The sequence below is a fragment of the Passer domesticus genome, chromosome 2, assembly GCF_036417665.1.
Source record: "Passer domesticus isolate bPasDom1 chromosome 2, bPasDom1.hap1, whole genome shotgun sequence".
In the NCBI taxonomy this organism is placed as follows: Eukaryota; Metazoa; Chordata; class Aves; order Passeriformes; family Passeridae; genus Passer; species Passer domesticus.
In genome coordinates this window covers 76,197,890-76,214,721 of record NC_087475.1, presented here as the reverse complement: position 1 = coordinate 76,214,721, position 16,832 = coordinate 76,197,890, and the positions used below count along the sequence as shown (strand labels likewise).

General features: G+C 42.2%; 1 protein-coding gene across 4 annotated transcripts in view; it reads right to left on the bottom strand.

Moving 5' to 3' along the window:
• Positions 1-16,590, bottom strand: part of PDGFD (platelet derived growth factor D) — a 136,960-nt gene extending 120,370 nt beyond the window's left edge. Inside the window, exon 1 of one of the 4 annotated variants that reach the window (XM_064409401.1) lies at positions 15,969-16,590. In XM_064409401.1, the coding sequence (XP_064265471.1) occupies positions 15,969-16,098 (130 nt within the window). In that variant the 5' untranslated portion in view covers positions 16,099-16,590. The remainder of the gene's footprint in view (positions 1-15,968) is intronic. The other 3 variants (XM_064409400.1, XM_064409404.1, XM_064409403.1) reach the window with 3 other exon arrangements.
• Positions 16,591-16,832: the final 242 nt, after the last annotated feature.

Genomic DNA, 16,832 nt, shown 5'->3' with positions numbered 1-16,832 from the left:
AACAAATGGGATGAGCAGTTCTCTGCAGGTGTCTTTCTCTCCCCCTCAATTATAAGCAAAGCTTTAGCAAGATGTCCCATTTTTCAAACCACCAAAGTTTTTTAAAATTAACTTTTTTTCCTCTACCAGTTGCATTTCAGCCTCATTTAAAAGGTAAGGCAGACAATCTAAATGTAAATGCGTATGAATCCCTTTAAGCACACAGCAAACCAACACACAGACACAGATGGCTGTACATAGATATATACACACACTTTGCAAAGGCCTGCAGCCAGGACCTGATATGAAGTGACTGACTTCATGACCGATTTTCTGATCTATCGTGCAGATAGGCAGATGGATCGAACCACATATGAGATTTCAGCTCAGTTCTAAAGGTACAGGTAGGAAACCTAGCTTTATATCTTTATTTTATTCTAAGTTTTCATTTTTACTTTTCGAGATTTCTTCTTTTAAAAGAATATTTAAAGACACCACCATCAAGAACAGACTGCAATTAAATATAACTTAGCACAAAATCAAGTAGTTCTGCTCCCGAGGAAGATTAGCTATGTTTAATAATATTTAAATCTATTTTGTCTCATCATACATATATTGTGCAGCCTGAATTTTATGATTTTTAAGATGTCAGAGAACATATTCATAAAAAGTTGTTTTGACTATGGTAAGCTCCATTTAGACAGGAATCAGAATTCAATTAAAATATGTGTATCTCAGCATTTTAAATAGTTCTTGGTTAAGAAAAACCACCTAATTGCGTTGAAAATATCAGAAAAAGAATTACCATAACATGTTTGACTTAGTAAAAAGAAAATTTGCCTATTAATCAACTCCAACTGCTTCTACTCACCAATAACAGCCATATTTCTGAAATTATTCAAGGGCCCCAAAATAAAATGAAATTTTAAATATTTTTGAAAGCATCTGTGCAGGTGCGTTCCTATTTTTATTCTGGATGTTTTTCTCTGCAGTGCTGACTTTGTACATTTTGTTTTTACTTACTGACTGAAAGATAAAGCCAATTGTTCTGTTTGTGATCTGTTTGGTTTGGGGACTTTCTGATGTCCAAACTAACTTCTCAATTTTGAGTGAAGAGAACAAAATGAAAAACGAATATGCACTCTACAACTGTCAGGTAAATTGCAAACAGGTATGATGAAAGCAAAATTTCTGTACAATAGCAATTGAAGACGGCAGATTTTGGGGAAAAAAAAAAAAAGAAATGCTAAAACCATTATTCAGCCTACTGTAAATGTGGTCCATACTGACATGTAAGGAACTGCATCTCACAGTGCTATAGTTGAAAAACTGGGGCTGACCTCAAGAGATAAAAATAGGTCTTCAATTCCATACATAATTACAAAAACAGCAATATGTCAAGTAGAATTTAACAGATTCCAACGAAAGCCTTTTGCAGCGTATGTCTTACATTTTGTAAAGTATTACATTTTGCTCACATCTTCAAATAAGCTGTCATGATTTCAAATGGGTTTCTTTTTCAAGCTAGATAGCATATGTTTTTTATTAAGTATGTTTTTATTACACAATGGAGCCCTAAGTTAAAGAAAAATATATATAATCACAAAGAAAATTTTGCAGATTTTATGGAGATTTGTGAAGAATAATATGCAGAGTATAGCAGCATCACCAGCATTCAGTTTGCAATGCAACAGATGTAAACAATACAGGAAAAGTAAACAGACCTTCAAAAAGCTACTAATTTCATCACGACCAATTCTTCAAAACAACATAGGATTAGAAAGATTTTCATTGAAATATAAACCAATATTATATCTAAGAACAACACATTTAGGGTAGTAGCATTAAAGTTTTATGTCCAGGTAAGCCCAAAACTGTCGACGCAAAAAAAGCATGAGCTGCTTTTCAATGTCTATCAGAACAATAAGAAGTCCTACATAGATTTTAAATAGAAGGTTGTAGGGCCTGTTAACAAAATTGTACCATTTTGACACCTGAATTCAGAGTTAGGTCTCAGGTACTGAGAGATCAGCATCAGCTTAAGACCATGCATACTACCAGGGATTGCAAAAAGAAATTAATCTATAAGACTTTGCACTTATTTGAGAGAAATCCTAACTATACGTGACATATAAACTTTCTCACTGGCTGACAATGTCACTTGGTCCATCAGGACTTCTTTGCAAAACAGAGGCAAACAGAAAAGGTTTATTCTGAAATTGTTCTGGCATGAAGAGCCAAAGGAAAAAACTAAAATATAACAGCATAGAGACTGGTATTATCTTTTTAACGCTCTATGGAAACAGATATTTGCACTAGAATCAAGCAAGACTGCACACTGTTTGATTACCTTTCCACAGACAGACTAGCTGCTACACACACGGGCATAGGAACCACCTCTCTTAGACAAACAGGACATGGGAGAAGGTGGCAGAATATGGCTAAGGTCTTAAAACCAGATCCTTCAGAGCACTAGAAACCAGAGAACTCCAGAGAATCGCTAAGAGTTCCACATGACACCCCCAGCACTGGCACGATGAATGCAAGCCTGAATCATGTTGCAGCAGAGGATTTCTTTATGAGGAGCTGTCTGAGGTATTCCTTTTTCAGTTTACAAGTTACCAGAATAATCATAAGGACAGAGACGTTAATCACTAAAGGATAATAAAAGAGTAACTCATAATTTACATAAAATTAGACAGAATCAGCTGCTGCCCCGCTCTTGACTGAGTGATCCTGATGGATTTATGAGACACAATGCGAGATACTGTATTCTTCAGTTAAACTTGCACACAGAACAGCAATCATACACCAAATCTAGAGGGGAGCACACATAAAGACATTCCCTCTCATGTTTTTGTAATGTTCCTTTCTCCTCTGTCAACCACAAGGGAGAAAAACCATAATTGTTATTTATACTATTCCTTCTCTTGTCTACTGACAGTCAAATATGGATTAATAGAGTATGAACGCAAAGATACCAGTTAATATTAAAAAGACAGACCTCAAGCCACAGTGGCAATACCAGCTTCATTATAATTTGACTACTTTTAGCTAAGATGTCTAAAAATTGATAAATTTGAGAAACTAATCAGTGTACTGGGGAAATTAGTGCTAATTAAGTTATCTGAGTACCTGAACTTTCGCAACACAAAAACTGTAAAATAGATTAGCATTTTATTTACCGTTCATTATTAAGAGGTGAGTTGCAGCTGAAATCACACTACATTAATAAGGTCACAATTACAGTAAATTACTTTTTTGCAAACTGAACACAATCACACAATACTTAAAATTGCATTATTCCCAGTCGTGGGACAAGGTGTAGAAGATAGGATCTACACCTAGTGTCCATTTTCCAAAGGAAGTAAAAATGGCATGCACTGACAAACAAATGCACAAAATATATATATATCTCACATGAGGCGCACATGGACGGTCTCTCCCACACAGCTCACTGAGGAATACAGAGACTGCACACATCATTTGTTTTTCATAGAATCATCTAAGCATAAATTGGTTGGAATGGACTTCTGAATGTCATCTAGTCCCATCACCCTGCAATGATCAGGGACATCTTTTTCTTAGCAAGAGTTGCAGTATCACATGGAGGAACTGGGAAAAAACAAATCTGGCAGTATATCAGATTGCTTGCTGACACAGGGCTAAGATGGGGCTTCAGTTATACAGACATGGGGGGAGGAAGGACCAGCCCCAACCAGGGCACACTGGAACAAGAGGATGCCCTTCCACATTCACCAGCAGGAGATGGAGCAGTCACTTCAGCAGGAACTAAGGCGGAGTCTTGGCACACTATTCAACTTCTTCTGGCTCCTCTGCCTTACCAATCAGTTACTATGACCCCTTCCCCTCCTACTCCATTGTGTTGGTACCCAAGGGGAAGATTATTCGGTAAAGTGAGACAGGGTTGAAGATCATCTTCCCTATGACACACTACATGGTTGGTAATGCACCTGGCTGAACATGCATGATTTCACCCTTTATTCCTGTTGTGTCTGGCCCTACAATGCATCTAACAAAAAAAACCAAGACATAAAAACCGCCACCACCACAAAAAAAAAAAAAATAATAACTTCAAGATTTTTAGTTCATCTGTTTTCTTTATTTTCAACATTTAACATTAAGGCTGCGTAGTCAATTCAACTTTGTACCTAATGTGATTTTGAATTTCTTTTTTTAAAAAGTATGTTTCAGGCTAAACCCACATGTTCAGTGACCTGACAGTGCAGTGCTTTTATGTTTTGGGGTTTTTTATCTCCTGGCAAAAACCAAAATGAAAATGTCTCTGATGCTTTCTTTCTCTCTGGCTGCTTTCCTTCGCTTTATTTTAAAAGCAAATATTTAGTGAAAAGTTTGTGAGAGCAGTGCTTTGTTTTGAATACAGTAAATGTGGAGATTTGACAGGTTCTAGAAATCTTCAGCTTCAAGAACTGCGAGTCTATTCTCAATTTTCTTTTTCTGAACCTCAGATGTCAGCACCAGCCAGTCAAAATTTACCAGCTTTTTAACAGAAATGCTGTGCATACATGCGGGAAAAAGTGAAATTCACATTCCAAGTGAAACTATTCAGCAGTCATTATGGGTAAGAACTCTTTGTTAGTGTCCATCATAAGCAAGCATGGTGTATGTCTAAGGTAGCTCTCTGACAGAGGCTCAGCCAAGCCCCCAGTGGGAACTCCCTGGGCTTCCACAGGTCAGTTCTTTTGCCAGGCCCACTCTGCTCTCTGAAAAGCTCTGCCAGCTGCTGCTGCACACACAGAAAACTCTGTCAAAACCAGTTTAGAGAACTGCCTGGTTTCATGTGCTGGCATCAGATCCTCTATTTTATCTGGCAATTTTAAGCAACTTTTAACTGGAAAGAACATCAAGCCAGCAAGATAATGATAATACCGTGGAGTTCATAGTGGTTTGTCTTTTAAGAATAGATTTTGCGTTAGCCACAGTAACTGTAAAATAAAAATTAAAAATTTCTACAATACTGATTTATAATAAATACCTGAAAGAAATGCTTCTCTCCCAGCTTTGGTAAGAGAAGGGAAGGAGAAGCTGCATTAGGTGACAAGGCTGGGTATTTCCCTAGAATTAAACAAGGCAGCTCACAGTATTTTTGTTCTGGTTTGGCCAAATACCTTTGAAGCTACCTTCAAATACCTTTTTGAAATTGATGTGCTAACAATTCATTGTCAAAACTGCAATGACATGTACTTAAATTTGCAATCACTTCACTGTAAAAGCATATATAGAAATACATTTTGTCTGACTTCTGAAAGAAAAACAGGTGACACTTTTTCCCTTGCCTGAGGTAAGCTTTAAAAGCAATCTGCTTGACAAGGCTTAACTTTAGATCCTGCAAAGGTTGGTGATGGCACAAAAGATAGCAGGAGAATCAGGAAATGGCACAGTCATTGGAGACAAATCCTGAGACAAGATCCCTGTACAAAAATAAAAGGGAGCTCCTGCAAGCCTTGAAAAATATCCTGCACACATTGATAAAAAGGCCTTTAAAGTAATTCTTCAAAAAAATAAACTGAACTGACATATCCAGTCATTGTGATTTCTTCTTCGTGACCTTCCTCTATATCCTTATGCACTAGATGAAACCAAACCCAGAGAACAAAAGTGCAAAGTAACAAAACCAGAATAATAGCTTTCCCTGTTTTGTTCCAGGATTTCTTTAGAGAAGAGACTGCTATTTAACTCCCATGCCACTGAAGTCATATTCAGGCAAGCATGTGAAAACCAAGATATTTGATTTTTATACAGGACATCACACTGTCACTTTGTGTAATTCTTTGTTCCCCAAAACTGGCTATTCATGTGCCCTGTTATTTTACCTCATGTATGGCACATGGCTCTCAGTCTGCAAAAATAGTGGCAGCTCCGAGCAGGAAAGCAGACAGGAGGCAGAACAGCACAGACAGCAAGGCCACAGCATTTTAAGGACGGATGCACCCTGGCAAGGATCTCCAGTCTTTGCCCACATGCCACTGTGGCAGTGGGTGGCACTTCTGCCTCTCCAAGCTGCCAGGGCTCAACACTGACATTGAAACCGAAGGAATTTACATGTAGTGATATTGCCTGCAGGAAAATATTGTCAAATGCATGTGCACTGCCCAGGAAAGGCTTACTGTGTATGCTGCGACTGGCGAGGAGACTGGGGAAAGAACAAGATCAGCCATACTGATCCACTTCTCATCCTCCTTTGCTTGCCAGTGTGGGAACAACACAGGTACAGGATCAGTCCTCAGATGCACGTTAAAGTATAGCATGAGGTCCCTCTGTGGTGCAAACAAGTTTATTTCTGGAGTGATGCTTGTTTCTATGTTGTCACATGGCCAAGAGAATTCCTCATTTCTTGAAGTCTGTTGGGAGGCAAGGCTGTATGTATGGAGATCAGGCTTTGCCATGCAGGTCCAAGAACAGACTCAAGACACCTTAAGATTACTCAAGGGTTCTGCAAAGATGGGGATGTCACTGCAGCCATTTCTCCGAGGCACCACTCAAGACACTCTGAGTATACTGTAAACAGGGTGTGTGCACTGAACTGACTCTAGTTCAAACGTTCAAACGTTTGCACAGGCTAATTATGTAGCAGCAGACCACACACATACTAGGAGCAGCCAGATCACTCCTATATATGACGCTAGAATTTTGTATTTTGCTTAAAAGAAGAGTTTAATTTTCCAGGATCTTATAAATGTCAGGAACTGGTGAGAAATGCATATCATTCAATAAGCTCTCCTGGGTGACAAATAGTAATTCCAAACAAAAATAAAGCCAAGCCTATTCAGGTACAGAACACTTTTCTTCCATTAGGAGGATGAAAAAAACCCAAAGAATCCCTTTCCCCTTCTCACAATTTCAAAGATATCTTACTAGAGGAGCAGTGATACATGCATACCTGGGGTTTTGGGAACCCCAGGTCACACCATATGGCCAGCGAGGAAGCAAACCAGCAGCCCCTATGTGAACTGCCAAACATTCAGAAACCTAACAAATCAATGTGAATGTGGCTAATGGAGAAAGGGAACAGGCTTACAATCTGATCTACAAAGGGAAACAGTGCCGTAACTTTGGGGCTTTCTATCAATTTCAAAGCAGAAAATTCCCTGTAGGCTTCTACAAGGAGGTCTTAAACGCTTTTACTGACATCTGGATGTGTGAGTGAAATCACTCCTATCAGTGACTATCCCTGCTGTGGAATCATTATTAAGAAGCTGTGTTGGTCCATCTCCACAAAGAATGCCAAGGCATTATCACCACCTACTTGCTGTTCTCACTCAGCATTACTGCTACTGGTTTGCTAAGGCAAAGGATTTATCTTTCTAGAAAACTGGCTGAAAAATTAAGGGCAGAACAGTACATAAAGGGTTTCTAGATCCCACAGTACATCCAGTGATCAACATTCTGTGTATCTATTTTTATTCCTTCTCTCTAGCCAGTCTGGGTCTCTGCTTCATCCTCAATCCACTTTTTTTGTGAGTCACATCAGATTAGAAATGCATTCAACTATGAGAAAAATCTTTTGCAACTGATCCAAAAAGAAACAATAACAGAAACCCCTGCATATTACATTTGGAGCCTCTTTAAAAAACAAACAGAAACAATGCAAGACACTGAAAAATATCGACAGGTTTCCTTATGGTCTTGTTTAGAAATGTACTGCAGCTGAAGTCACTTGTAGGATATCCTGTGGGTGACACGTAAAGTAGGAGAAAAAGAAACTGGACATTTGAATACAAGGCTTTGTTCTGTATTTTGGCTACACAATCTCCATCTCTATCAGTGTAAAGGATTTGTTTGGTTTGTCTCAGTGCATGGACACTTAATCAAACATCATAACTTTGAGTACTATATACAAGCCCCTCACTACAAGAAAGAAAATGAGGTGCTGAGGCACATCCAAAGAGAAACAAAGCTCAGGAAGGGTCTGGAGCACAAGTCTGATGAGAACTGGCCAAGGGAACTGGGGATGTTCAGCCTGGAGAAGAGGAAGCTCAGGAGGACCTTATCACTCTCTACCACTCCCTGAAAGGAGGGTGTAGCCACTCAATCTTTTTCAAATAAAATATTTCTATAAGTCTTTGATTGTATTACAAACTTATCACTGAATTCCTACATTTTATTTTATCCTGTATTAATTCATGTGAACTGTGTGCCAGGCCCTGCCACGAGAAGTGCTGACGGAAGTTTTGTCATTGATTTTAGTGCAACAAAAGTCAAGATGGCTATTTTTTAAGTTGTTCATGGACCTACTGCTTAATTAACAGTTTTACAGAGTCTCAACATCATCAAGTCCCACGGCACAGCAGGGTTAAAATACACTGGCATGAAGTTTGAACAGAAGGTAAGTGTGTCCTCCTGCACCATCTCCAAATACGCAGAGCTCTAATTAACAAAACAGAAACATGGGATGTTGGCCTTCAGAGTGTGGGATACAGATCAAAAAGGAAACAAGAAACTGAAGATTACATAAGTTCAGTAGGAAGCTCAAGATCATGGAGGATTTATTCACTACCAAAAATATTAGAGCCAAACCCAAACTCCCAAGAGAAAGTATCTCCAGTTTCACACTAAACAGGACACTTCCTTAACTTTGTAAACAGGAGACTGATTTGAAACTAACTGCCAAACAACTCTAGGCAACCCAGTATTTCAGCCAAGAAAACCTCACCAGAAGCAGTGATATAAGTGCTCTCTTTTATCCAAAATGTAGTATAATGTAATCAACCTCATAAATACAGTATCAGAATTTTGGAGGCAGTTCGTGAATATAGCTTGAAACAACTGACTAAAAGATTACTACTAAATTTCCCTGCATTAGTAGGCAAAGTCATACTACAGAGAATGCCAACACAGAGCCTTCATGGTATTTCTTAGGACTCTTTCAGTATCCTGATGTCAAATACCTGCAGGTGCACAAAAGCCAGAGCAAGCCAGGTAGCCCTTCTTTGGAGCTGGGATCATGCTAAAAACTTTTAAGAATTAAAATCATTGAGCTGGACTCAATGATCATTCTCAGTCCTTTCCAACTAAACGTATTTTGTGATTCTGTGATAGGTGAATATCTATTTTGTGACATTTGACAATATTCTAAAGATAAAAAAATTATTTAATCTGCAAATGCATGTACAAAAGACTCATGCCTATGACATATACTTTTATATTCTGATAGACTAAATACAACTGACAAAAACATAGCAACAACACCTGCAGAAAAGCCAAAGTTATGTATGCCTTCTTTGCCTTAGACTTTGATAGTAAGACTAGTTTGCTTTGGGTATCCAGCCTCCTGTGCTGGAAGAGAGGGACAAGGAGCAGAATGAAGCCTCCACAATCCAAAAGGAAATGGTCAGTGACCTGCTACACCACTTAGACATTAGTCTATAGGGACAGATGGAATCCACCCAAGGGTCTTGAGAACTGGCAGAAGTACTCACCAAACCACATTCCACCATTTACCAACAGTCCTAGCAAATCTGGAAGGTCCAGTTTACTAGAGGTCAGCAAATATGGCACCAAAGCACAAGAATGGCCAGAAGGAGGATACAGCGAAATACCAGCCTGTCAGCCTGACCTCAGTGCAGGGGAAAGTCATAGCACACCTTGCCAACAAGAGTGTCATCATGCAGAACATGCATGACAACCAGGGGATCAAGCCCAGTCAGCATGGCTCTAGCAAAGGCAGGTCTGATTGACCAACCTGATCTCCTTCTGTGACCAGAAGAAGGTCTGGTGATCCTCTCAATGGATGAGGGAAAGGCTGTGGATATTGCCTGCCTGGACTTTATGTAGTGGGCTTACCTTGACTGGACACCAAGTGCCCATCAAGCCTCTCTATCACTCCCCTTCTCAGTGGGACAAGAGAGAGAAAGTAAGATGGAAAACAACTTGATGTAAGGCATTTCACTAAACCAAAAAACAAAAAAAGGCAAAAATTTGGTGTGTATAAACAAAGAGAAAAAAAGTTTATTCTCTACTTTCCATCAGGGAGTGATATCCAGCCACTTCCCAAAGCTGCAGCACATGTAGTGATTGCGCCAGAAGGCAAATACTGGCGCAAAGGCAAAAATAACAAATATCCCCCATTCCTCCTCCTTCCTTTAGCTTTTATATTTGAGCTGATGTCATACGGTGTAGAATACCCCTTTGGTTAATTTGGGCCCGGTTGTCCCCCATCCCAGGACCTTTCCCACTCCCAGCCACTTGAGAGGCGCAGAATGTGAGAGAGACAGCCCTGATGCTGTGCCAGCACTGCTGTGTCATCCACACCTTCCTACCTACCAAAGTAGACCACAGTACTAAGGGCTGATGTGGGGAAAATTAACTCCATCTCAGCCAGTGCCAAGACACTTTAGTAAAGCTTCTGACACCATATCTCACAGAATTATCCTGCAGAAACGGCTAGGAGAGGTGCATTATTTCCTGTATAGAAGACTGCCCTAATGTCAAAGCCCAGAGAGTGGTGCTGAATGGAGTTACAAGCTCGGTACTGGGGCCAGTCCTGTTCAATATCTTTATCAATGATAAAGATGGATGAGTGAGTGCACCCTCAGCAAGCCTGCAGATAAAAGCAAGTTGGGCAAGAGTGTTGGTTTGCTGCAGGGTAGGAAGGCTCTGCAGAGGGATCTGGACAGGCCAGATCAATGGCCCAAGGCCAATTGTATGAGTGCTCAGTAAACAGCTGGGCTTGATGATCTTGGAGGTCTTTGTGACCTAAACAATTCTCTGATTCCTAATTTTGCAAATATCTGGTACATTTGATTCATAAAAAATATATAGTTATTTTTACTCACCTCATTTACATAAAAGCTATTTGAGCTTTCTTATTACACTGTCCTGTATGACTTGAACCCCTTGACTTTAGCAGAATTATGAAGATGGTCAAAGTTAAGTACATGATGAATATTACTGCAGTAATGATTCTTAGTGAATTTTCTTTTTATGCCTATTCCTAGATGTTTTATGAAACACAACATCTCTGTGGCACAACAGTGGAAAAGAACTCCTAACGTTATTTTAGATTTTCCGCACTGTTCAGTTTCCACAAATCAAAGCAATACAACTGAGTTTTCTCTTCCAGCCTTTTAAGAAGTAGCTGGCCTAATTCAGCTTCATAGTAATACTTAAAAAAGCCAGAATGAAAACCAAGAAGTTTCAAGAGTCTGAAGAATTTATAGTGACTTTTACTATGATATACATCTGCCTGATAAAACATATTTCAAGCTCCTTTAGAGAATTCCTCTGTGCTCCTTGCTGCTGAGTCAGGGTTGGAATTTTCATGCAATATGCTTTGATATTTCAGTCCAAACTGTTAATTATACAGATATGAGATATCATCAATGTCAAATAATTGTAGACCAAAGTGCATTACTGCAGGGAAATTAGTAAGCCTTTTTTTTTTAACTGATGAAGTCTGAAATACATATTTTTATACAAAATCTAGAAAACAAGGAAATAAAGCCTGTAAAAACCAATTTATTTTGGCCATTTTATAGTTGACACAATTTTATGTTACCAGAGTCCTCTAAAAAAATGTATACAAGCCTATTACAAAATAACTCAGTAAGTGCATTCTAAAAGTGATGTTCTATACCACTAGTGATACCAGAGACATTTCATAGAATCATGGAAACATAAAATCACAGTCATGGAATGGTTTGGGTTGAAAGGAACCTCAAGGGTTATCTAGTTCCAATCCCCCTGCCATGAGCAGGGACACTTTGCACTAGACCAGCCTGATGAAACCCCTTGAGCAGACCTCTCTGTGCAACCTGTGCCAGGGCCCCACCACACCCACAGTAAAGAATTCCTCCTAATACCATAAAATGGTATGGCTTGGGTTGGAAGGGACCTTAAAGAACCTGATCTAAACCTATCCTCTTTGAAAAAAACCAACCAAAAACCAGAAAACAACACATTTTTCTCCCCAAAACAGGCACTTAACATTTGTTTGGTGAGAGAATGCCACCCAAATCACCATATACTTTTCCCTGAGATTAGGCATCAGCCAATACAGGGAAGAAGAGGGTAGAGTTAATGGCATACAGCCATTTGGACCAGGCCTTGAAGAGCTAAAAGCTGTTGGCAGTTCTCCAGAATTATAAAGTACAGTTTTTTTCCTTGTATTTTGGTGGTGCACAAGCAAAGCAAAGTTTGAAAATTCCAGGTTTTTTTGGATTCATAATGAAAACCACAAGAGAGTGAAATCTTATCAAGAGTCATCTGATGTTATGGTTTCAAATCCACATGAGAAGACACTGATTCCATGGCTTTCAGTTGTTTACATACTGAAATGACCTGACACTATGCTGTCTGTTCTGTTCTGGTTTTTCTTTGAACTCTGGAGTTTGAAGTTTAAAGTATGTATGGTGATGCTTAGTCTGAAGATACAGCCAAGGCATACTTCCCTATACTAGGCAGATGTTTGTTCAATAACTGATAAGGAAAAGTATGTGATGTTTCAGTTAGACATTATATAGTAAATAATATTATTTAGCACTTTTAATCTTCTACTTTTCATCTCTACGTACACATAAACAACCAAAATAGAAGAAAAAAAAAATCATATGTCTTGTAATTAGGCAGTATTACCTGCATACTGCAAACTGGGAAACTGAGTCAAAATAGAACAATGGAAGCATCTGGAAGACCTCTGTGTTATTCTGATGAACTTCAAAGTACTTAACTTAATAGCATTAATAAACACTCTAAGTGAATACCAGTACTTGTGCTATAAATGTTGCTGGCACCTCCAGGACACTTTAAAAAATTGATTAATGCTACACTGGACTGCTGAGTCATCAATGACCGTCCTTCAACTAGGACAAGAGGATGTCTTGTAAGCAAGTTATTTATATTCTTAATATCTTCAGCAGAAAGTACAGTCTGGTTAGGTTTGGTAATCATTAAATAGCAATTTTTGTATGAGCTGCCCTCCTCCATAGATTTCTTATCAGATCAACTTCAGTCTTGAGTAAGAGCAATTACAAATAGGCCAACCTCTTTTAGTCTGAAAGAAGAAAGACAATACTGAATCATGCACACTGCAAAGGTTTATTTTAGCCAGAAGCAAGACCAAGCCTCCATATTAAACTCTGTGTATGCAGTACCACTAGGTTATCCTGCTTGGAACTGGAACTCAAAGGGTTACTTTATTTTTTTTTTTAAATAAAATGTGCAGGTGGTCTTGAACTTACCACGATTTTTTTTTTAAGCTGAATAGGCCTTTTTTCCTCTTCTCTTTTAATTTCAAAACCTAATAATCATGATAACCAACCCAGAACATAATATTAAACTACTTTTTATCTTTGCTATGTGTTGAGAGAGTGTTGTAACACATTTACCTCCATGTACTGCATGTTCTCAGATCCCATTCTGTATTGTCATATCTGCAAATATTTACAAAGCAAAAAATACTGTCTGACTCAGCAACACAACTTACATGTCTTTCATGCTGTTCCATATAATTGCCTCAGACCAAAACAACACAAAAACGCTGCGAATTACAAAAGACAGAAATACTATTAGTGGCCTACAGCCAACTGTGGTCTAAGCATTTGCTTGTGAGTCTATCACATGCATGCAACATTTGGAATACTGCTCAAAACCTCTGGCTGTACAAATATAGACCCTCAGTCAAGGAACTCAAGCAACAGTTTCATTTGAGTAAAATCAGGGAGATCAGCAGCTGACCTGCTTTAAATGTTGAAACCCCACACCAGAACACACCATACTTTGCAGAGAAAAAGCAACAGGATTCCCAAGCACAGGGAGAGAGCAAGGCTGCAGCATGCTAGAGGTCTGCAGGTAGTCTCCATCAAAGCCTGTGACCTCTTCAGTACATTCATAACATGCAGTAATGTCTGACTTTACCATAGGCACATTCACTATAGGCTGCAAGGCACATGTCCCATCAAAGATGAAAGGTAGGATGTAATTACACATAGATCTGCCACCTTCCAACAGCCCCAGTATTAGTCCACCTGGTACCCACAAAGATCAAACACTACAAGTTGCCTCAGGTAATTTTGAAGGTGCAAAGCTTAATCAAAGTGTTAAATTATCACAACTAGGAAGACAGCAATTAAGAAATAATTTCAGAGGCTTGTTCTCTTCATCAGTCCAAGAATCAATTTCACCACAGGAAGTCTTCTGAGGAGTAAAACACCCATCATACTTCCATTAATAAAAAAACTTTATTAGGGGTTAATGATTACTTCATTGTCTTTACAGAGATGATGAGAGTAGCACACATTTTGATGTTCTAAGTATGTAAATTTTCAATGAAAAAGCTTGTTTGAAGTCTGAGCTGGATGGAAGCTTGCTTAGCCTTATTCAGAGATGGACTCAGTTCTTCTATGAAGATGGCAGGCTAACAAGTCATGAAGCTTAATAAAACACAGAGAAATTTTAAAGAATGAAATAGAAACAACAAAGATGTACTTTTATTGCAAACACATAATTTTTTTTTCTTTAATGAGATTAAATTTGACTTCTGTATCAGAAAGAACTGCAATTCTGTCCTGCTTCCTGACTCAACATTTCCACTATAAGAAAAAATCTTCCACCTTCTCTAAGTCCTCTTTCAGTGACTAGGAAAGGCATAAAAAATATTATTAAGTTCAATATGGCTCCAAACTTTAAACAAAAACATCTTCCTAAATCAACTGTATACCCATTACATGCATTGTATACATGCTGGAAAATAAACACTGGCAAATACAGTCTTGGAAATGGCTCAAGGGCCTGGGTTTTTGAAAAGGGTTTATAAAATATATAACTGCTGTCAACTGGATGATGTTAACTTGAAGACTGATGTTGACTCTGTTCATCTGCAAGGAGAACATCCTGCATTTCGTCGTCTAAGAAGGTACACGGCAACGTGCAAAAGCAAGCTCTCCCACGTGAGGCTGGAACAATCCAGGCTGCTCCCCGGCCAAAGGCCCATCAGTCTTCCCAAACTTAAAGTCGTAGATTCTACAGGTGAATTTCAGCAGCACTATCTCCATTCAGTTTCCCACTCACTGCCCGTGGGGCCATGGCACACGACCGCGTTCACTGGAGGCACCTGTGTCCCGCACTGCTGCGCTGCGGACCCTGGGCAGCACCTCGGCTGTCCAGGACATCCTCAGCTCCCGGAGGGGACCGCACCGGAGCTAAGGGCTGAGAACACCCTTAGGGGCGGGCGGTGTCCGAGAGCCGCCCTAATGGGTGCGCAGCATCCCCGGCCATCACAAGGGACGAGGCCAGTCCTGGTGGGGCAGTGCCCAGCCGATGCAGGGGAGTACCAAGCTCTGGGCTCAGACCCTGCGCTCGAGGAAGTCCCCTAACCCGGCGAGCAGCACGCCGACAGCCCTTCGACAGGACTCGAAGGCGGCGAGGCTGTGCCAGGGCCGGGAGACGATCCCACTCCCGGCCAAGGTGCCCTGTGGCGACGGCAGCGCCCCCGACACGCCGCCCATGAGAGCCCCCGCAGCGGCGGCCGTGCGGCCGGAGACGCCACGAAGCCGCCGCTCGCCCCGCTCTGCCCCGCCGCCGGCACATCACGGGCACACGGGGGACACGGGCCCGGGGGTGCCGAGGCCCGCCTGGGCAGCCGGGACCGAGCACTCCGCCTTGTCAGGGGCGAGGTGCTCCCCAAAGCCCAGACGGGACGCTGGGGGTACCTCCCTGAAGTTGCCCCGAGAAGTCTGGGACGGCCCGGAGGTGCAGCCCCCTCAGCCCACACCTCCCTCCTGCCACCTGGCCACACGCTCCCGGACCGGCCGCCGGGACCGGACCCCGGAGACCGACCCCACGGCCTGGCTGAGCCCCCCGGGACGGGACCCCACCCGGACCGACCCCAGTCGCCCTCTGGGCACGCGGCCCTCGCTCCCGGGACAGGAGAGCGGCAGCCCCGGGGCGCGCTTAAGGGCTACCCCCGCACAAGCAGCCCTTGGGAATAAATAAAGCAGCAGGACACCTACCATCTCGCCTGATGTTGGAAGCCCGCAGGGCTTTTATAGATCCGCTCTGGGCAGGGGCGGTGGTGCCCTGACGGCTGCAGAAGTTCGCACAGACGACGGCGTAGAGCAGGAGGAGGATGAGCAGTTGCATTGGGACCAGCTGCGAGCGGGACCGTGTCTCTGCGAAGAAACGGGCTCTCCTCTCCCGCCGAGGGTGCTTCCCTCGCTCGTGTTCTCTTCCCCCTTACCGGACTTTTTGCTTCTTGCGAGTTGCTTGTGTGTTTGGGTCAGTTGTAGGCGGGGGGCAAAAAAGGCACAATCCCCGCAAATTAAAAAAAAAAAAAAAAAAAAAAAAAAAGGCGCAAAACCCCAGAGCACGCGAAGCAGCGGTTACCGCCGCCGCGCTACTCTCCGAGCTGCCTCAAAACTTCCTGCATGCTGAACTCTCGGCTGCCCTTCTGGGCCGGCCAAACTCGGCAGAGGTGCGGAGCGCCCGGGCCGGGACCGCCGCCCGCTCCCCTCGTCCAGCACGGCCGTGCCCCAGGAGCAGGCGGGGGCTGCCGCAGCCGCGCTCCCCCGCGGCCGCCGCCGGGCTGCACCGCGCCTCGCACCGCCCCCGCCCGCCGCGGGAGCCGCCGCCGGGGTCTGCAGCGCCGGGGGAGGAAAGGGGGCCCGGGGGAAGGGGGCGGGAGCGGTGCCCAGGCCCTCCCCGAGCTACCGGCCGCGCCGTCTCCACTCCGGGCAGAAAGTGGCAGGAGGGATGGTGCGAGGAGGGGGCTGTCCCCGGTGCGGTGCGGAGTGGACGCCGGGCTCACGGCGAGTGGATGGGACAGGAGTCGTGTGCCAAGGGCTCTCCGCCTGCACAGGGGCCACGCACCCGGCGGT